We start from the raw sequence: 22,871 nt of genomic DNA on the forward strand, positions 1-22,871 counted from the left end.
AGGTTGGGGGGAGCGGCGCACTGCCAGTGGGGGGGGGGGGGGGGGGCACTGCCAGGGGGCTGGGGGGGGGGGGGGGGGGGAGCGGACACACTGCTAGGGGGCTGGGGGGGGGGGGGGGGGAAACGACGACACTGGGGGAGAGGGGGGGGGCGGAGGACACTGGGGGGGGGGCGCACTGCCAGGGGGCTGGCCGCTGGGGGGGCGGGGGGGATAGAGACGACTACGACACTGGGGGAGAGGGGGGTGGGGCACTGCCAGGGGGTTGGCCACAGTAATGTTAACAAATATTTGGGTGAGAAACCGTCAGTTCATCACAGGTTGGGTTTGAAATATACTCACAGCATTTGTCGACAAGGCAACAAAGTGCTTGGCAACTGCAGAAGGCTGAGGGAGAGCAAAGGGAGAAAGTTAATCGCAACAAAGAATCGTCGCACAATCATTGGAGAAAAACAAATAACATTTCTGCCCAAGGTGAGAATGTCCAGGAGTTGCCGACTCCCCAGGACTGTCCGGGAGTCTCCGGGATTCAGCGCAACACGTGGCTGAAAAACCATCGGGACAATTGACAGTTTAATTTTCTTGGAATAGTTTTGTTTATTGATGTTAAAAATGTCATTTCTCAACGCGAATGGTAACATTCTGGAAGCAGTTGGGAAACGGAATCCTCCAGTCCCGGTTAATCGGTCAGCAACGCTTCCTGAAATTGCTCCATCTCAAAGTTGGGCGGTGCCCAGCTGGCCTGGCACAAGGAGTGTAAGTGACCGATGGTCAGTGCCACCCAGCCGGAGCACAGCCTGCCCACCGACACCTGTCCTCTCGGCCGCAGAGTCAGTCCTGGCTGTGCCATCCTCCCAGAGACACTCGCAACATCCGCTTCTGCTGGACACACACATGGACCTCACAGCTCGGAGGCCTCAGTTCCTTTCCAGCCAGCAGACTCAATGAGCTGAAACGCCCTCCTTTTGCTGCTGTCACTCAGCCATCCTCCCTCTCACATCAGTTGCCTGATAATTAATTCCACCCTGGCTGCAACGAAATGGGTCAAACGAGGGTCAGATCAGAAACCTCCTGATCCACGTCCATCCCACAGGGTCACAAACTACTCAAGAAGCTGAGCAATTGGCATTGGTTCTACTTTTAAAGAATTGTAGCCACTATCGGGTCACCCAGATTTTTTTTGTCCGAGCCCCCCCACCCCCTCCAGCACAATAGCCCATTACCCACCATCTGCGTCACGAGTGAAGACTGGATTTGTGGTTGGGACACTAGAGGCTGCCCAAGGATTGCAACTCAGGTCAGGGCCCCGAGGGGGTAGATAGGGTAACCAAATGCAAATCTAAAACACCCATCCTCCCCTCCACTCCCTGCTCCACCCCCTCCACACAACTCACATCGCTTGCAGCTTTGAGGAACCACTCTTTCGCCGACTCCGCATTGGTGATAGTCTCCTGGGTGGTGAAGGTCTGGAGATCAAAGAGAGATGGTTAACAACTCAAGGCCCCCCACTGTTCCTGGTGCTCCCAGGCCCCCAACACCAACTCCCCATAATGTCTGGGGCTCTGATTCGTGTGCCGGGGGAGGGGGGGGGGCATCGGGAGGGGGCTGGGATCCTGAGAGAAGGTTCAGTAGGGATAGATGCACAGCCAAAATGAGAAGAAACACCAAGTGAGTCAGGAAGGTATAGATGTCTGGACCAGTTAAGTCACAAGGGAGGGAGGTTGGCAAGAGGGGAAGTGAGGGAAACCTTTATCCAGAGATGTGAGTTTGGAACCCGCTGCCTGGAAGGGTGGTGGAGGCAGAGACCCTCATTACATGGAAGAGGTATTTTAGATGTGCGTTTGCGATCCCAGGGTAGACAGGGCTATGGGCCAAGGGCTGGGAAATTAAATTAGAATAGTTAAGTGGTTGTTTTTGATTGGTGCAAGCTGATGGGCCGAATGGCCTTTTCTGTGCTGTGACCTCTCTGACTCCAAAACATCTGAAATACAAGTGCCTGCAGACTGGTCATGGTCAATGGCAGCTGATGAATTAAGGATCTATTGTTTTACAGATATTGAGTGCAGTAAGGGTTAAAATCCTGGATTAATGTGTGTATGACTGCTGCAATAGCGTTTTTAAAGAATCCTGGTTTGAAAGGTTTCGGGAGCCAGAGGTGCAATTCAGGCATTGTAAAAGCTTGGGCTCATGAAGTTTTGTTTGAATAAAGTGAGTTCACTGTGGAGTTAATTCGATACATTGGGCAGGACTCTCAACCCCGCCGCTGGTGCAGTGGGTCCCCATCGGCAGCAGGATCCTCCGTCCCGGCAGCCAGCCAATGGGGTTTCCCCATTGTGGGCACCCCCACACCATCGGGAAATCCGTGGGCAGGTTTGCGCTGCCAGTGAAATGGGGGATTCCGCCAGTGGAGAACCCAGCCTATTGTGTTTCAGCTTGGTACGGTGATGTAATTCACGGGGAGGAGCAAGGTACCAGGCATTTTAAGGAAAAGTTTAGTTGAGTTTTAGATTGAGATGTGAGCAGAAGAGAAGCATCGGCTCTCACTGCAGTTTAGTTAAAGATACGTCTGTAGACAGATTAGCAATTTCTGTCCAAGCAGTTCAGAATTGCGTGGCTGGAAGGTGAGCTGAAACAAACTTGAGAAGCAGCTTCGGAAGAAATACAGCCCGAGTTTCTGCTTGGTTCTGGAAGGATTCAGGTCTTTTCTTTAAAGCAGTGTCAAAAAGTCTCTCTTTCTCAAAGTAGAGTATCCGGAAATCTCTGAACAGCAGGTATTGCTGAGTGCCAACTGTATTTGAAAGTGGATCGAGAGCCGAGATGGGTTCTATTGTTGTTTGAGGGGGAATAAAGATAGCAGTTAAGGGTTAAGTGCTACTATAGTGATTAGCATTGTTTAAGGGGTAATTAAGGTTATTTTCTTGTGTGATGCTAAAGATATTTTAATATGGTGTTGGTAATAAAGTTTGTTTTAATTTGCCAGATCCCTATTTATTCGTGGAATCATTCCGAGAACGAGGTGTCCTTTCCTCACAGTCTTACAACGTTAAAATAAAATATTGGGATTTCTGTCCAGTATCCTAGACTTTGTTGTGGTCTGTCCGGGATTGTAATAGTCAGACACTGACCTTGGATGCAATGATGAAGAGGGTGGTCTCCGGATTCAGCTCTGCCAGGGTCTTTGCCATGTGGGTACCATCAATGTTAGACACAAACCAGGCCTTTGGCCCACCCTTAGCGTAGGGTTTGAGAGATTCGGTTACCATGAGTGGGCCCTGGGATAGAAGAAGAGCACAGTTTGAACTTGGATAAGGGAGGATACGGAGAAGACAGACAACACATTCTTAGAGTCCCCCCCCCCAACTGGTATTTACCACAGCAATTACCAATACAGAGGGAAAAACAGACCAGACACAATCAATACTTCAACAACAGGACTGATACCAGTACTGTACCCCAGTGTTATACAGTGACAGACCCGTCCCCACCAGTACTGTACCCCAGTGTTATACAGTGACAGACCCGTCCCCACCAGTACTGTACCCCAGAGTTATACAGTGACAGACCCGTCCCCACCAGTACTGTACCCCAGTGTTATACAGTGACAGACCCATCCCCACCAGTACTGTACCCCAGTGTTATACAGTGACAGACCCGTCCCCACCAGTACTGTACCCCAGTGTTATACAGTGACAGACCCGTCCCCACCAGTACTGTACCCCAGTGTTATACAGTGACAGACCCGTCCCCACCAGTACTGTACCCCAGTGTTATACAGTGACAGACCCATCCCCACCAGTACTGTACCCCAGTGTTACACAGTGACAGACCTGTCCCCACCAGTACTGTACCCCAGTGTTATACAGAGACAGACCCGTCCCCACCAGTACTGTACCCCAGTGTTATACAGTGACAGACCCGTCCCCACCAGTACTGTACCCCAGTGGTATACAGTGATAGACCCGTCCCCACCAGTACTGTACCCCGTGTTATACAGTGACAGGCCCGGCCCCACCAGTACTGTACCCCAGTGTTACACAGTGACAGACCCGTCCCCACCAGTACTGTACCCCAGTGCTATACAGTGACAGACCCGTCCCCACCAGTATTGTACCCCAGTGTTATACAGCGACAGACCAGTCCCCACAAGTACTGTACCCCAGTGTTATACAGTGACAGACCCATCCCCACCAGTACTGTATCCCAGTGTTATTCAGTGACAGATCCACCCCCACCAGTACTGTACCCCAGGGTTATACAGTGACAGACCCGTCCCCACCAGTACTGTACCCCAGTGTTACACAGTGACAGACCCATCCCCACCAGTACTGTACCCCGATGTTATACAGTGACAGACCCGTCCCCACCAGTACTGTACCCCAGTGTTATACAGTGACAGACCCGTCCCCACCAGTACTGTAGCCCAGTGTTATACAGTGACAGACCCGTCCCCACCAGTACTGTACCCCAGTGTTATGCAGTGACAGGCCCGTCCCCACCAGTACTGTACCCCAGTGTTATAGAGTGACAGACCCATCCCCACCAGTACTGTTCCGCAGTGGTACAGTGACAGACCCGTCCCCACCAGTACTGTACCCCAGTGTTATACAGTGACAGACCCGTCCCCACCAGTACTGTACCCCAGTGTTATACAGTGACAGACCCGTCCCCACCAGTACTGTACCCCAGTGTTGTACAGAGACAGACCCGTCCCCACCAGTACTGTACCCCAGTGTTATACAGTGACAGACCCGTCCCCACCAGTACTGTACCCCAGTGTTATACAGTGACAGACCTGTCCCCATCAGTACTGAACCCCAGTGTTATACAGTGACAGACCCGTCCCCACCAGTACTGTACCCCAGTGTTATACAGTGACAGACCCTCCCCACCAGTACTGTACCCCAGTGTTATACAGTGACAGACCCGTCCCCACCAGTACTGTACCCCAGTGTTATACAGTGACAGACCCGTCCCCACCAGTACTGTACCCCAGTGTTATACAGTGACAGACCGTCCCCACCAGTACTGTACCCCAGTGTTATACAGTGACAGACCCATCCCCACCAGTACTGTACCCCAGTGTTATACAGTGACAGACCCGTCCCCACCAGTACTGTAGCCCAGTGTTATACAGTGACAGACCCGTCCCCACCAGTACTGTACCCCAGTGTTATAGCAGTGACAGGCCCGTCCCCACCAGTACTGTACCCCAGTGTTATAGAGTGACAGACCCATCCCCACCAGTACTGTTCCGCAGTGGTACAGTGACAGACCCGTCCCCACCAGTACTGTACCCCAGTGTTATACAGTGACAGACCCGTCCCCACCAGTACTGTACCCCAGTGTTATACAGTGACAGACCCGTCCCCACCAGTACTGTACCCCAGTGTTGTACAGAGACAGACCCGTCCCCACCAGTACTGTACCCCAGTGTTATACAGTGACAGACCCGTCCCCACCAGTACTGTACCCCAGTGTTATACAGTGACAGACTGTCCCCATCAGTACTGAACCCCAGTGTTATACAGTGACAGACCCGTCCCCACCAGTACTGTACCCCAGTGTTATACAGTGACAGACCCTCCCCACCAGTACTGTACCCCAGTGTTATACAGTGACAGACCCGTCCCCACCAGTACTGTACCCCAGTGTTATACAGTGACAGACCCGTCCCCACCAGTACTGTACCCCAGTGTTATACAGTGACAGACTGTCCCCACCAGTACTGTACCCCAGTGTTATACAGTGACAGACCCATCCCCACCAGTACTGTACCCCAGTGTTATACAGTGACAGACCCGTCTCCACCAGTACTGTACCCCGTGTTATACAGTGACAGACCCGTCCCCACCAGTACTGTACCCCAGTGTTATACAGTGACAGACCCTCCCCACCAGTACTGTACCCCAGTGTTATACAGTGACAGACCCGTCCCCACCAGTACTGTACCCCAGTGTTATACAGTGACAGACCCGTCCCCATCAGTACTGTACCCCAGTGTTATACAGAGACAGACCCATCCCCACCAGTACTGTACCCCAGTGTTATACAGAGACAGACCCGTCCCCACCAGTACTGTACCCCAGTGTTATACAGCGACAGACCCGTCTCCACCAGTACTGTACCCCAGTGTTATACAGCAACAGACCCATCCCCACCAGTACTGTACCCCAGTGTTATACAGTGACAGACCCTTCCCCACCAGTACTGTACCCCAGTGGTATACAGTGACAGACCCGTCTCCACCAATACTGTACCCGTGTTATACAGTGTCAGACCCGTTCCCACCAATACTGTACCCCAGTGTTATACAGTGACAGACCCGTCCCCACCAGTACTGTACCCCAGTGTTATACAGAGACAGACCCGTCCCCACCAGTACTGTACCCCAGTGTTATACAGTGACAGACCGTCCCCCACCAGTACTGTACCCCAGTGTTATACAGTGACAGACCCAGTCCCCACCAGTACTGTACCCCAGTGTTATACAGTGACAGACCCGTCCCCACCAGTACTGTACCCCAGTGTTATACAGTGACAGACCCGTCCCCACCAGTACTGTACCCCAGTGTTATACAGTGACAGACCCGTCCCCACCAGTACTGTACCCCAGTGTTATACAGTGACAGACCCGTCCCCACCAGTACTGTACCCCAGTGTTATACAGTGACAGACCCGTCCCCACCAGTACTGTACCCCAGTGTTATACAGTGACAGACCCGTCCCCACCAGTACTGTACCCCAGTGTTATACAGTGACAGACCCGTCCCCACCAGTACTGTACCCCAGTGTTATACAGTGACAGACCGTCCCCACCAGTACTGTACCCCAGTGTTATACAGTGACAGACCCGTCCCCACCAGTACTGTACCCGTGTTATACAGTGACAGACCCATCCCCACCAGTACTGTACCCCAGTGTTATACAGTGACAGACCCTCCCCACCAGTACTGTACCCCAGTGTAATACAGTGACAGACCCGCCCCCACCAGTACTGTACCCCAGTGTTATACAGTGACAGACCCTGTCCCCACCAGTACTGTACCCCAGTGTTATACAGTGACAGACCCATCCCCACCAGTACTGTACCCCAGTGTTATACAGTGACAGACCCATCCCCACCAGTACTGTACCCCAGTGTTATACAGTGACAGATCCATCCCCACCAGTACTGTACCCCAGTGTTATACAGTGACAGACCCATCCCCACCAGTACTGTACCCCAGGGTAATACAGTGACAGACCCGCCCCCACCAGTACTGTACCCCAGTGTTATACAGTGACAGACCTGTCCCCACCAGTACTGTACCCAGTGTTATACAGTGACAGACCCATCCCCACCAGTACTGTACCCCAGTGTTATACAGTGACAGGCCCGTCCCCACCAGTACTGTACCCCAGTGTTATACAGTGACAGACCCGTCCCCACCAGTACTGTACCCCAGTGTTATGCAGTGACAGGCCCGTCCCCACCAGTACTGTACCCCAGTGTTATACAGTGACAGACCCGTCCCCACCAGTACTGTACCCCGGTGTTATACAATGACATATCGCAACCACCCCAGGTCTTTGATAAACTTGTTCGAAGCTTTGCACCTCGGGATGTTTGCAGCTGTCACCCTGTCTGATCCCATATTTGTTGCCCTTGATGAAGAGTTAGTGTTGAGTTATCCTTACCAGATCCGAGCCTCCGATCCCGATATTGACAATGTCGGTCATAGTCTTTCCGGTGTATCCCTTCCATTCCCCACCACGAACTCTCTGCAAGAGAATCAGACTCAGTGAGACTCAAACCATCAGGGTCAGCTTTCCATCCAGCCACCAATTACATTCCAGCATTCAGCTCTGAACAACTAGCAAACAATCCCAAATCAACCCCTATTTCCCACCTTCAATGGACCCCATGTCACTATCGTCTTGGCGGATTTCTGTTTGTGAAGAATCGGTGTGAACAACAACAACATTTATCGAGGCAGCGGGAATCCAGGTACAGACCCCCCGACACCTCACCAAGGGTCCAGCCAATCACGCCCCATCACCAGGATGTCCCATGTGAACCTTTGATGTAAATGTGGTTCCCACGGGTTCAGACGGCCCAGGTGGTTGCCGAATTGGCGGGGAGGGTTCACGGTGGCCGTTGCCTCTCTAGCTGCTCACTCACTCGATTCACTCACTCACTCACTAACCTGGCAAAAATGTTTCATCTTCTCCAGCACGGCATTGATCTCTGGCATCACGTCCTTACCGTCGACCGGGATGGCTATATTGGAACGGTTCCTCAGTGCAATGTGAAGTACCGCACGGTCCTGGGGAGAGGGAATCAAAGCGTTTTACACACTGGTCTACATCACATCCAAACACACTGTTAGCAGATTTCCCCATGGTCAGGGTCACAACTCAGGATTGGTAATCTAGAACAATAACTTCCATCTGACTCAGGCCCAAGAATATTTAATATACATTGTGTACAAATAACGTAAGAGAAAAAAGTAAAAGAGCAAAACTAAACAATGCAAAACAGGTACAACACAAAACAGGAATTGTTGCAAAATATAGGAAGCAACAAAACAGGATAAATTTACAACCATGTACTTAAGGAACTGGTGCCTCCAGTTTAAATATTGGATCAATCCAGTAACAAGTTAATAACGGATTACAAAGAGGGGAAATTGAGGATATGGCCAAGTGGGTGCAAAAAGGATAATAGTTCAGGGTGCAAACCTTCATGTATTGAGAGGTCAAGACATACAATAATGCTCATGGAAACCCAACAGGAACAAGTTAGATAGGGTGGAGCCTGGAAGCTTGAGAGAAGGATCCCACACTTTACCGAATGCATCAGATTTAAATCGGATCACAGATGTCAGAAATTCCATAGGGATACATTGAATAACTATTTAAAAAAAAAAAATTTAGAGTACCCAATTCATTTTTCCAATTAAGGGGCAATTTAGCGTGGTCATTCCACCATCTTTGGGTTGTGGGGGCGAAACCCACACAAACACGGGGAGAATGTGCAAACTCCACACGGACAGTGACCCAGAGCCGGGATCGAACCTGGGACCTCGGCGCCGTGAGGCAGCAGGGCTAACCCACTGCACCACCATGCTGCCCTGAATAACTAATTAATGTCAGTTTTGAATTGAAGGATCTTTTTTTCACTAATCTAGGAGCATAGGATATTTTTGCGAGCTGCAGAAGGCAGGAAGCTATGCAACACTTTTCATTAGTATCAGTAATTCTCCCATCTCGAAGACCCAGAATTAGGAACAATGGATTAAATGAAAAGGCTGTCAATGGTCTTCTCCAGCTCTCCAACTACAACAGACCAATAGGATTGAATCTTAGCACAGGCCCATGCACAATATAATCACCTTCACTACCAGGGACTTTAGGCACATCTGGGCTATATCAGGATTAAACCAGTGTCTAAGACTAGGCGTAATATGTAAATGGTTCAGTATCTCGAATCGCTTACATTACATTGTAAACAGAAATCTTGCTGGTAAACCCCATATACTACCCCATGTCTCCTTATCAATGTTAGTCCCAGAGTACTTTCCCCAGGATTACAGGGTACCCGATACACTGACACAGGATCAAGAACACAAATTATCTTAGAACCTTCTAATTAACTGTTTGAGCTGCACAGAATTCAGAGTTTTTTTCCACCGGGGAAATGTAGGAGTCAAAATAAAATCTCTAAGCTGTAAATGCTTAAAAAAGGAACACCTCGGGATGTCAAATTGTTGGCATAGCCGCTCAAAGATGACACGGCAGCATTTCTGAACACGTTCCCCAGCCTACAAATGGCGTCATCCGTCCATGTGTTGAATCCATAACCCATAAGACCCGGTGGAAAGGCAGGACAGCATGGTAGCACAGTGGTTAGCACTGTTGCTTCACAGCTCCAGGGTCCCAGGTTCGATTCCCGGCTTGGGTCACTGTCTGTGCGGAGTCTGCACGGTCTGTGTTTACGTGGGTTTCCTCCGGGTGCTCCGGTTTCCTCCCACAGTCCAAAGATGTGCAAGTTAGGTGGATTGGCCGTGATAAATTGCCCTTAGTGTCCAAAAAAAAGGTTAACTGGGGTTACTGGGATAGGGTGGAGGTGTGGTCTTAAGTAGGGTGCTCTTTCCAAGGGCCGGTGCAGACTAGATGGGCTGAGTGGCCTCTTTCTGCACTGTAAATTCTATGACTCTATGAGTCATAGTCATCTATGACTATGACTCGGGCAGCAAAGTGGCGCAGTGGTTAGCACTGCTGCCTCACGGCACCGAGGTCTCAGGTTCGATCCCGGCCCCGGGTCACTGTCCGTGTGGAGTTTGCACATTCTCCCCGTGTTTGTGTGGGTCTCACCCCCACAACCCAAAGATGTGCAGGGTAGGTGGATTGGTCACGCTAAATTGAAAAAATGAATTGGGTACACTAAATTAAAAAAAAATATTAAGTCTGACTATGACTCCACTCCACTCAGGCAGTATGTTGCCTGTTATTCTTGGCTCTACAGGATTATATTAATCAGCGGATAATTAAAGTTTTGACCGAGCTAATCAGAGTTATAACGCTGACAGGTCACCGATACAGTGAACGGGCTTCTCACAACCTTGGGAGTAATCTTACCTTCCAGGGCCAACATCTCATTCTTATAACATTCGGCTAATAACAACAGTATGTGAAGGTGTGTGTTTGATTCGCTGAGCTCACTATAATCTTTCTGTCTTTGTCGATGTAGTAAACAGGAGTTGGCGGCAGCCATTCGGCCCCTCGAGTCTATTCCTCCATTCAGCAAGATCGTGGCTAATCTTCTACCTCAACTCCACCTTCCTCACAGTCTCTATATCCCTCCATATCCAAAAATCTATCAATGTCTGTCTTAATTATACATATGGGGCGGCACAGTGGCTAGCATTGCTGCCTCATAGCACCAGGTTCCGGGTTCAATTCCAGCCTTGGGTGACTGTCTGCGTGGGTTTCCTCCGGGTGCTCCAGTTTCCTCCCACAATCCAAAGATGTACAGGTTAGGTGGACTGGCCATGCTAAATTGCTCCTTAGTGTTCAAAAGGTTAAGTGGGGTTACAGGGATGGGGGGGGGGGGGGGGGGGGGGGGGGGGGCTGTCCCTAGGTGGGGTGCTCTTTCAGAGGGTGCTGACTCGATGGGCTGAATGGCCTCCTTCTGCACTGCAGAGATTCTATGATAAACTGCACAACTCTCTGGGGCAGCGAATTGCCAAGATTTACAAGCCTGAGTGGAAAGATTTCTAGCCGTTCTCGGTTCCATTTCCTGCATCGGCAAAGGCAGAAAGGTTAAGAGTGAGGTAAAACCCTTAATCGAGGAACCTCAGCAAACTTTGTGACCTTTCATCATATGGTGCCTTAGCCACTGTGCTTCACCTCAGTATAAACCACCTCCTGTTCAGAGTGTTTCTCATTCCTTTTGTCATGTGGGAGTACCTTTAAGAAATGAGTGTTTAGGAAATGTACATTTAAGAAATGGGTGTTTATCAGTGATGTCAGAGTGTGGGTGGAGCTGGGCTGTCTGTCAGCTTTTTACTTTTGTTTTAGTCTGTTTGCCACAGGGTGTGTTTTAGTTTTGTTTTCATAGATTTCATAGAATTTACAGTGCAGAAGGAGGCCATTCAGCCCATCGAGTCTGCACCAGCTCTTGGAAAGAGCACCCTACCCAAGCCCATACCTCCACCCTATCCCCATAGCCTAGTAACCCCACCTAACACTAAGGGCAATTTAGAATGGCCAATCCACCTAACCTGCACATCTTTGGACTGTGGGAGGAAACCGGAGCACCCGGAGGAAACCCACGCACACAGGGGGAGGATGTGCAGACTCCACACAGACAGTGACCCAAGCCGGGAATCGAACCTGGGACCCTGGAGCTGTGAAACATTTATGCTAACTGGATTGCTGCAGTCACAGCCAGAAGGTGTATTAGTCTCTCTCTCTCTGTAATCTAAAGACTGTAAATCGATCCTTTGGTGATTTAAAACTAATAACTGCTCTCAGCAGTGACTTTAACCTGATGTGCTTCTGTTTAAAGGTTTTTTTTCAAAAAGTCTTATGGATGTTAAAAGGACAACTTAAGGATTACTTAGTGTTGTATTCTTTGTGGGTTGTATTTGAATTGATTGTTGCTAAGATGTTCATTGTATGCTTTAAAAAGGTTAACTTGAGTTCATAGAATAAACATTGTTTTGCTTTAAAAAAATACTTTTCCATTTCTGCTCTCCCACACCTGTAGAGTGGGCCGTGTGCTCCCCATACCACAATCTATTAAAAGTTGTGGGTCAGGTGAACTCCATGATACACTTTGGGGTTCTCTAAACCCTGGCCCATAACACTTTGAGTTTCCACGTTATCTTTCTTTATCCATTTCTATTTCCTCTACATTCACTCCAACTAAAATGCTGGAATGTTTCGACTGTAAAGCAGCTTAAATATTCTAACATGCATCAGAATGGGCTCTGCATGCCCACAGCCTCAATTGCCACTCTGCTCCAGCTCCACTCCCTGCAGTTATAGATGTGCCAAGTGGAATAGTTAATCAGCATGTGTTAAGATGAAATGTAGAGGCAGGACGGTGGTGCAGTGGTTAGCCCTGCTGCCTCACGGTGCTGAGGTCCCAGGTTCGATTCCGGCTCTGGGTCACTGTCCGTGTGGGGTTTGCACATTCTCCCCGTGTCTGCGTGGGTTTCACCCCCACAACCCAAAGATGTGCAGGTTGGGTGGATTGGCCACATTAAATTGCCCCTTAATTGGAAAAAATTAATTGGGTACTTTAAATGTATTTAAGAAAAAAGATAAATGTAGACCAAAATGCACCTCTGACAGTGTTGCAGTCCCTCAATACTGCACTGGAGGAACATGGGAAATAGGAGCAGGAGCAGGCCATTCTGCCCCTTTAGCCAGCTCATGGCTGATCTTCTCCGTGCCATCTTCCTGCATTATCCCCATAACCCTTAATATCTTTACCATCTAGAAATCCAATATTCTTAGTCGTGAACCTGCTCAATGACTGTGAGCCTCCACAGCCCACGGGGTAGAGAATTCCACAGATTCATCACCCTCTGACTGAAGAAATTCCGCCTCATCTGTCCTAAATTGTCTTCCCCTTATTCTGAGACCGAGTTCGGGGCCTTCCAACCCCCCCCCCCCCCCCCCCCCCCCCCCCCCCCCAAGCCGGGGAGAGTCAGCCTGAGACCCCAGATCTTCTGACAGATGGAAGGGTGCAGCTCACTGAGTCATGGCTCTTACGGAGCATCACACAACTGCCCAAACTCAGTCTTCTATTCTGCTTCAGGAAGAACTCTCCCAGTTTGACGTGTCCACACAGACACAGCATTACGTAAAAGCCATTTCACAAGTTCTGGTTGTACCACATCCTGCCAAGGGTGACACAGCTGCCTATAGGGACACGAGTCCTTTCAACATTCAAGGCCAACTCCTGTGCATGCAGCTGGATAATGAGGAAGGAGATTACTCTCAAAAGACAAAACGGCACCAAAACTAGTTGCGCCCACTGCAGCTAATTTTCTCTCCCTGTCCCTCTGGAAGAGGGACCATTTTACCAACTGAGCAATGGAATAATTTACAAGGAAAAGCGACTGTGGCATATAGAGGCAGCTCCAGGAAAGTGGGACCGAGGGATATGGGGAGCAGTTGGCGTTCTGGGATTGAGGACATGGGAGGAGGTGGTTTTCCAGGATTGAGCGATATGGGGAGGAGGTGCTTTTACGGGATTGTGCAATATGGGGAAGAAGTGGTTTTCCGGGATTGAGGAATATGGTTTTCTGGCTCATCCTGTTGCTAAACATCTTTAAGTGAAGGTCAGAGTTTACACATTCTTCAACTTCACCTTTCAAACACAACCACTACCAGCTAGAAGGACAAGAACAGCAGATACCTGGGAACCCCCCCACCTGGAGGTTCCTCTCCAAGTCACTCACCACCCTGACTTGGAAATATATCGGCCGTTCCTTCGCTGTCGCTCGGTCAAAATCCTGGAAATCATTCCTAACAGCACAGTGGGTGTACCTACATCTCGAACTTCAAGAAGGCAGCTCACCGCCACCTTCAAAAGGGGCAATGAGGGATGGGCAATAAAAATACTTACCTAGCCAGCGAAGTCCACATCGTGCACTAAACAACCACGATGGAGAGAACGTTTTTGGATTCATACTAAATTCTCAATCACTCTTACCTCTGTGAAGTTAATCTTCTCCCCGGTGAACATGCGTTCTCTGGCTTTCTCTATACCTCTGGATCTCGCCTGGGGTAAAATAAAACACAGATAGACTTTAAATAATCTCTGGTGTGTTCTGCAGGTTTGAGAGGCTTGGAGCAGGCACGAGCAATAGGCAGGACAGGTGTAACTGCTCTTAAAACACAGCAAATCCTTTTGCAACAATGAGTGGGATTGAGCTGTGCCGGTTGTTATAATGATAAATGTTGCAGTCATTCTATACATAGCAAGATCCCACGAACTGCAGTGACATCAATGAGCAGTTAATTTGTACTTTTTGTAATGTTGGTTTGGGGGAAGAATGTTGAGCAAACGCGCAGAGTAATAACCCAGAACTTGACCAATGGGGGTGGGGGGTGATCAGCATGTGTGGAGTTGGGAGCGGAGGCAGCAAAACCATTGCCTCAGTACCTAAGATTGGGTGGGTGGGGAGGAGGAGGAAAGACTGAATTCCCATGAGAGACAGACCGTTATGAGTGAAAGCTGCTGGTGAGTGTGTGACTGGGCTGTGAGTGCGTACAGTCATATAACTGGGATCAATGCTGGCTCCCACAGTCAAATAGCTAGTACTCATGGTGTACAAGGTCAGTTAATGACTCATTCCCCTCCCCCAAATCGAAAACCAGCCAAACAAAATGAAGATCATCTAGAATTGATCGAGTGGGAAGCATTTTGGGATATGTTGAGGATATGAACGGTGTTATAGAAACACAAATTCTTCCATTACATTAATCAAATACTGTTTGAGAAGTAGAGGAAGTTTGCAACACAGAAAGAGGCCACTTAGCCCATCGGGTCTGTGCCAGCCAACACCTAACCCCACTTTGCTGCATTTGGTCAGTAGTCCAGCAGGTTACAGCTGGAGGGGCAAATCCAGACACCTCTTCAATGAGTTGAGAGCTTACTCCCCTTTCAGGCAGTGAGTTCCAGACCCCACATCACTGTGGGTGGAAAACATTTCCCCATCTCCCCTCTAATCTTTCTACCAATCTCTTTAAATCATGCCCCCTAGTCAATGCCCTAGACTTCGGGCAGGTCAAAGACTAGGAATCCTTCGGTGAGTAGCTCACCTCCTGACCCCCCAAATCCTCTCCATCATCTACAAGGCACAAGTCAGGAGTGTGATGGAACACTCTCCACTTGCCTGGATGAGTGCAGCTCCAACAACACTCAAGAAACTTGACACAATCCAGGACAAAGCAGCCCCGCTTGATTGCTCCCCTTCCACAAACATTCAAACCCTCCACCACCGGGGAACAGTGGCAGCCGTGTGTACCATCTACAAAATGCATTGCAGGAATTCACCAAGGTTCCTTCGGCAACACCTTCCAAACCCATGACCAGTACTATCTAGAACAGGGGTGGGCAAACTACAGCCCGCGGGCCACATGCAGCCCGCCAAAGGTATTTCTGCGGCCCACCAAGTCATTAAAAAAAAAGAAAAAATTTTTTTTAAAAAAAAATGTTTTTTTAAGGTTAATGGGGGGGCTGTTGGGTTACTTACTGGTATAGGGTGGATACGTTGACTTGAGTAGGGTGATCATTGCTCGGCACAACGTCGAGGGCCGAAGGGCCTGTTCTGTGCTGTACTGTTCTATGTTCTATATGAGGCACCCAGAATCATAACCGGGTGAAGTAATTATTTTACTTAATATACTATGCGGCCCTTTGTGAATTGTGAATTTCTGAATGTGGCCCTTGCACGGAAAAGTTTGCCCACCCCTGATCTAGAAGGACATATCCAGCAGCTACCTGGTAACCCCACCACCTGGAGGTTCCCCTTTAAATCACACACCACCCTGACTTGGAAATATATCGCTGTTCCTTCTTGCACATTCTCCCCGTGTCTATGTGGGTTTCACCCCTACAACCCAAAGATGTGCAGTGGATTGGCCACACTGAATTGCCCCTTTAGAAATAAATAATAGGTACTGTAAATTTTTTTTTAAATATCGCCGTACCTTCACTGTCGCTGGGGGAACATCCTGGAGCTCCCTCCCTAACAGCACAGTGGGTGTAACTAGGCCTCAGGGACTGCAGCGGATTCAAGAAGACAACTCACCCCCACCTTCTGAAGGGCAACTAGGGATGGACAATAAATACTGGCCTGTCCACCGACGCCCAGATCCCATAAATAAATTTTGAAAAAGTCAATGGCCTCTCTGCTAAAGTAAACAAGCCCCTCCCATCTGCGGTAAGGTGACACTCACCAGGTCAAAAAGCATCTTCATCACATCAGCAGTAACGAGATTCTTCGAATAATCGAGAAGGATATCTCCATCGTCTGTCTTGAGGTTTAAACTGTGGGTAGAGAAGGAGAAGGAGAGTTAGAGCACGGATTTCCACACAGGTTGACTTGGCTGTGCCCTTTAGTAAAGGCTCTCCCCATCACACTGCAAGTCATTAAGGTAACGTCAGTAACACCGGTCCCAGAATAATAATAATCACTTATTGTCACGAGTAGGCTTCAAATGAAGTTACTGTGAAAAGCCCCTAGTCGCCACATTCCGGCGCCTGTTCGGGTGGTACGCGAATTGAACACACGCTGCTTGCATTGTCCTGCATTACAAGTCAGCTGTTTAGCCCGCTGTGCTAAACCAGCCCCTATAAGGGCAGCACGGTAGCATGGTGGTTAGCATAAATGCTTCACAGCTCCAGGGTCCCAGGTTCGATTCCCGGCTGGGTCACTGTCTGTGCGGAGTCTGCACGTCCTCCCCGTGTCTGCGTGGGTTTCCTCCGGGTGCTCCGGTTTCCTCCCACAGTCCAAAGATGTGCGGGTTAGGTGGATTGGCCATGCTAAATTGCCCTTAGTGTCCTAAAAAATAAGGTTAATAGGGGGGGGGGTTGTTGGGTTACTGGTATAGGGTGGATACGTTGACTTGAGTAGGGTGATCATTGCTCGGCACAACATCAAGGGCCAAAGGGCCTGTTCTATGCTGTACTGTTCTATCTTCTATAAGCACAAGAACAGTAGCTGAGGGGCCTGGAGCAGCAATCCAGAGGTTCAGAGTTCAAATCCCACTGTGGGAAATTGAATTCTGAAAGGGTGTAGTGATGGTGACCAGTTTAAATCGCAATTTGAAGACACAGATTGTTACAAAAACCCAACTGGTTCACTGAGAGTACAGCACTGGAGACCATTCAGCCCATCAAATCTGCAGCGCTTTCAAAGAATAATCCAGCTCACCCCACTCTTTTCACATGTCCGTGCCACCCCTTCATCCAATCGTGTTGTGAAACTGTATTCACAGTGAGGCATTGCATTCCAAAGCTAGTTATATGAAAAAGGTCTTTCACCCAGGCTACCTCCAGTTCCTCTGCTCAGCACCTTAGATCTTGGATTATTGATCCTCGAATTATTACCTGGTCTGGATACACATCACTCCAGTCCCAACCTGCACGGTTGACTCTTTAAAATCGAGCTGTTGGTTTTTCGTTTTGAAAATTTAACGTACCCAATTATTTTATTCCAATTAAGGGGCAATTTAGCATGGCCAATCCACCTAGCCTGCACATCTTTGGGTGGTGGGGGTGAAACCCATGCAAACACGGGGGAATGTGCAAACTCCACCAAACAGTGACCCAGAGCCGGGATCGAGCCTGGGATCTTGGCGCTGTGGATTGGCCATGCTAAATTGCCCCTTAATTGGAATAAAATAATTGGGTACTCTGAATTTAAAAAAAACAACAGCTCCATCTTAAAGAGTCAACCGTGCAGGGTAGGATTGGAGTGATGTATATCCAGACCAGGTAATAACTTGCGGATCAATAATCATATTGATATCCAAAGGAACACGACATCTTAGCAACTGATTCGGAGCAACTTTAAAACAAACTCACGCTAAAATCAAATTCCGGTGTCTTGCTTCAGCTGAACAAATGGGTTTGGAGTAAGTTTTGTGCTTTGCAACTGTAGCAAGTCAGCCCGGGTGAAATCTGTTCAGGGATGTCAGGGGGATAACTAACTTTGGGAATTTCTCTGAGTCTGCAGCCCACACCTGGTTGCCCTCAAGAAGATTATGGTGAGGGGTGAAGAAAAACCACATTCCAACCAGGTCAACTTCTACCATTCTGCTGGTGACGAGAAACTCTAGGTGTTAATTTCATGAAAGTATTGATAGGGCAACGGCCTCGTTTCCTTCCCCAGTGAACCAATTGGGTTTTTACAGACAGCTTTTCGTGGTCACTTACATCAATACCAGATTTTAAAACAAGTCTTTTTGAATTATTTCTTGGGATGAGCGCAGTGTTAGGCCAGCATTTATTACCCATTCCCAATTGCTCTACAACTGGTGGGAATGGAGTTCCAGCTCTCGGGATTACTAACTCAGAATCAATGTCAGGGAGTTACCTGACTGAAGTTCATCCAAAAAAACTGTTTACACATGTAAGCAAGTTCATACCACAGTTTAGAGCTGAAACCAGGAAGTGCCCCAAATATATACATAATTATTGCACATTTTCTTTTTAAAAAGTGGATGAGCAATTTACTGACATTTAATAATTTGATATGAAGAAGTGTGTTACCAATTCCCCTTTTCAATACTTTCATGAGTTTAAACTGTTAATGACCTATTGAAGCAAATTTTTAAACGAGTCCAGACACGTGGTAAAGCCTTCCCCCCAATCTCAACAGCATTAAACCACGTGTTTCAGCTTTTAACCCAGACGCTCCACTCCATAAACAGAGTGGTGACTGTGGGGGGTAATATTTCCAAACCTTTACCCCAGACCCCGTGTGTGTGTGTGGGGGAGGGGGGGGGGGGGAGCAGATACATGCCTCAGTTCATTTCATTCTGTCTGTTTGTTTCCTTAGCACTGTAATGTGGGTTCAGATAAGTATCAGTAAGAAAGGAGCTTGGTGAGATTCCGACAGTTATTTGTACATCTCCAGATTTGTTCGGGTTTATTTTGACAAGTCGTGCTTGATTAAATTGCATCGGATTGCAGTCAGCCGGGGGCAGCAATCCCTTTCAGTACACCAAGCAGAGGAATCTCCCGACCGTGGGAACAGAGGGGTGAAGAAAAACCACATTCCAACCAGGTCAACTTCTACCATCCTACTGGTGACGAGATCCAACGAGGACAGAGTCATTGACCAATCACAGTGATCAATCTCTTGTCAACTAGTCTACAACAAACCCAGACAGGAGGTGAGAGAAACCCCAGTGTGGGAGCGATTCGGGGACCAAAGTGCCAAATTAACCTGTTTCCGCTCCCCCCCACCCGCACATGTCAAGTCTCAATTGCTCACATATTGAAACTCTATGTGTTAATTTCTGAAAAAATTAATCAAATTTTTATTTGAATCAATCACAACAGTGTTCACCATCTCCCTCTGCAGCATGCTCCACAGTTGCCCACTCACTCATCAAAATAACATTTCCACAGATAAGTTTTGGATTTTATCCCCATTAAGTGTGGGTCGTGTCATCTGGTTCTACTGTTCTGAACAAGGTGAAACTGTTTGTTAAGTTTTGGGAAACCCAAAAACCACATAATAATAAACGATCATGTGTTTTTTATAATAATCTTTATTATTGCTACAAGTAGACTTACATTAACATGGCAATGAAGGGCAGCATTGTGGTGCAGTGCTGCCTCACAGCGCTGAGGTCCCAGGTTCGATCCCGGCTCTGGGTCACTGTCCATGTCGAGTTTGCACATTCTCCCCGTGTTTGAGTGGGTTTCGCCCCCATAACCCAAAGATGTGCTGAGCAGGTAGATTGGCCACGCTAAATTGCCCCTTAATTGGAAAAAATTAATTGGGTACTCTAAATTAAAAACAAACATGACAATGAAGTTACTGTGAAAATCCCCTAGTTTTGATTAAATTTATTTTAAAATCAAATTTGATTAAATTTATTTTAAATGTATCAAATTTGACTAGGGGGTTTTCACAGTAACTGCATTATCATGTTTTTTTTTTTAATTTAGTGTACCCAATTCATTTTTCCAATGAAGGGGCAATTTAGCATGGCCAATCTACCTATTCAGCACATCTTTCGATTGTGGGGGGTGAAACCCACGCAAACACAGGGAGAACGTGAAAACTCCACACGGACAGTGACCCAGAGCCGAGATTGAACCTGGGACCTCAGCACCGTGAGACAGCAGTGCTAACCACTGCGCTGCCCAAATTTGATAGCAATGCTGCTTCACGGCACCAGGGTCCCAGGTTCGATTCTGGCTTGGGTCACTGTCTGTGCGGAGTCTGCACGTTCTCCCCGTGTCTGTGTGGGTTTCCTCCAGGTGCTCCGGTTTCCTCCCACAGGTCCTGAAAGATGTGCTGTTAGGTGAATTGGACATTCTCAATTCTCCCTCTGTGTACCCGAACAGGCACCGGAATGTGGCAACTAGGGGCTTTTCGCAGTAACTTCATTGCAGTGTTAATGTAAGCCTACTTGTGACAATAAAGATTATTATTATTATTTTTAATCTTCCCTCTTCCAGTGAGAAGATATCCAATTTACATAATTTCTCATATTCCAATTCTTCCTGCCTTCAATCATTCCAGTTGCTCTCTCTTCTGCATCATCTCTAGAGCTGTAATATCCGTTACTGTACTGGGCAGGACTGTTGAGTATTCAAAATGCAATTGCAATTATTTATAAAGTGGCTCAATATTGACCTTTTAATAAAATTCTACTCAACATCTGATTTGCTTGCAGCTTTCCAGAACCTGCAGCACTTTGTTCTTTTATCGGTTTTGCTTCACTCAGCTACCAAGCATTGTTGCAATAGCTTCAATTTATTAGCAATCAGGAATGTCTTTCAAGTTAAGTGTAGACCAGTTGGCAACACACAGGATCTTACTGTCCCTCAGGACCCTGCTAATTCGCACTCTTTATGGTCACCCTCGCCCTTCCCTCAACACTGACTCTGTGTTGGGGTACAATTAGATGGATGTCTGGCAACCTCCGATTTGTGTTGCAGCGGGTTCTTCGACTCTGTGAGACGTTGTGGCATTGTTCCATCTGGTATGTCAGCTGACCCACCATCGAGTGAGTGACACCAGGAGTGGAAACACTCTGGTCTGTCTGAGCCAGTTCATGGAGGCCCAAGCTGTCTGGAAACACTCCCAAGATCCCACTGCGGTCAGCTTCAGATGAACAACTCTCATTGGTCCATGGAATTCAGTGGATCACTGAGAAGTTGACATGCCCATGGGGGGGGGGGGGGGGGGGGGGAGAGCGGGACTGACATTAATCTGGGTTCCCAGGCTGGAACCCTCTCGACAGAGCCAATCTCCATTCATTAATACCCATTTATTAATACTGGGCTAATTACAGAAAGTCACTAGTTGGAAATCACAATTCTCAACAGCTCATTTTTACAATAACACATCAATTTAAATGCACTGGTTAAATTGGGTGGGGGGAGTCCAAGAAAGAACACCTGTTGCTGCTCCTCAACCACTACTTAGCCCATCCCTTTCCAAGAGAATCTCTATACGTGCACACGCCAGCTCCAAGAAAGATATCAGCATGTATTTTACTGTGAATCCTGCAGCTCTGCGAGGAGGCTATTTAGCCAACCGTGTATGTGCCACCTCTTTGAAAGACATAATCAGTTCATTAGAGTCATACAGCACAGAAGTGGCTCTTCGGAGTAGATTCTATGGCTCTGTGAATGATCAAGTCACTTCCTCGTCCAAATGACCCCTGAAGGTTGTTACAAGGGGAACCATCCCAATAATGGTCTTATTGTTAATTTGGGAGATGATGGCAGGGACACAGCTGAGTGGCTGCTGGGCTGTGGTCCGGGGTTTGAGCCCCTCGCAGCTGCAGTAAGACATGGGATACAGTGAGTGACTAAGCAGAATCTGAGAATATGAATGCAGCTCCAAACTGCCCCGTGCTGGGAGGCACGTAGACACAGCGCAGCCTGATCGCCAGAGATTCCGGAATTGTCAAGTGGGTGTTTGGGGGGGAAAGAGGGGTGGGGGAAGGACCCCCTGGACCATTCCGAAAGGCACTGGGGGTTCCCCAGCCCCGCTCACCGCTCGGACGGAATGCTGCTCAATAACTCGCTTCATTCCGCACTCACCTGAACTGGTTGAACCGGTCGGGATCCTCTTCAAACATCTTCCGCAGTTTGAGGCTGGCACAGTGCTGTTGGTGCCAGTCTGCCAGCGCCTTGAACTTAGCATCTCTGGTGAAATCGTTGGCCATAGTGGCTGGAGGAGAGCTCTGGATCTCGGTGTCTGGGCTCCGGGGAGGGAGTCTCGGTGTCTGGGCTCCGGGGAGGGAGTCGCGGTGTCTGGGGAGTGTCTGGGCTCCGGGGAGGGTGTCTGGGCTCTGGATGGGCTGTCTGGGGGGGGTGGCTGGACTCCGGATGGAACGCGGAGACTGAAGGATCGGATGTGAAATTGCAACAGTGTATCAGCGGGACAGCCAATCAGCGGCGCCAGAGAGCGAGGACCCTCCCCTTCTATGACTGGCGACGGTTCCCACCAATAGTGGCCCTGGAGTGGGGATGACGTCACAATGCCCGGCCCTGCCCCGCTTTCCAATAGATTTTGTTACAAACCCCAATTCGCAACAATTCAACCGGAGCCCCCCCCCGCCACTAACATGGTACCGATAGAGACGGGACCGGAATCCCCCCCCCCCCCCCG

General features: G+C 48.7%; 1 protein-coding gene across 1 annotated transcript; it reads right to left on the bottom strand.

Moving 5' to 3' along the window:
- Positions 1 to 339: 339 nt before the first annotated feature.
- LOC119971066 (glucose-6-phosphate isomerase-like) lies at positions 340 to 22,612 on the bottom strand (the record flags this gene model as incomplete). Its single annotated transcript, XM_038806207.1, is given in 8 exon segments — positions 340 to 384; positions 1,392 to 1,463; positions 3,123 to 3,269; positions 7,675 to 7,758; positions 8,184 to 8,303; positions 14,210 to 14,278; positions 16,462 to 16,552; positions 22,301 to 22,612. Coding segments are annotated over 8 exon segments (753 nt in total), but the record flags the coding sequence as incomplete, so codon positions are not given.
- Between the last annotated feature and the right edge of the window lie 259 nt (positions 22,613 to 22,871).

This window comes from Scyliorhinus canicula, chromosome 9 (genome assembly GCF_902713615.1).
Source record: "Scyliorhinus canicula chromosome 9, sScyCan1.1, whole genome shotgun sequence".
NCBI lineage: Eukaryota > Metazoa > Chordata > Chondrichthyes > Carcharhiniformes > Scyliorhinidae > Scyliorhinus > Scyliorhinus canicula.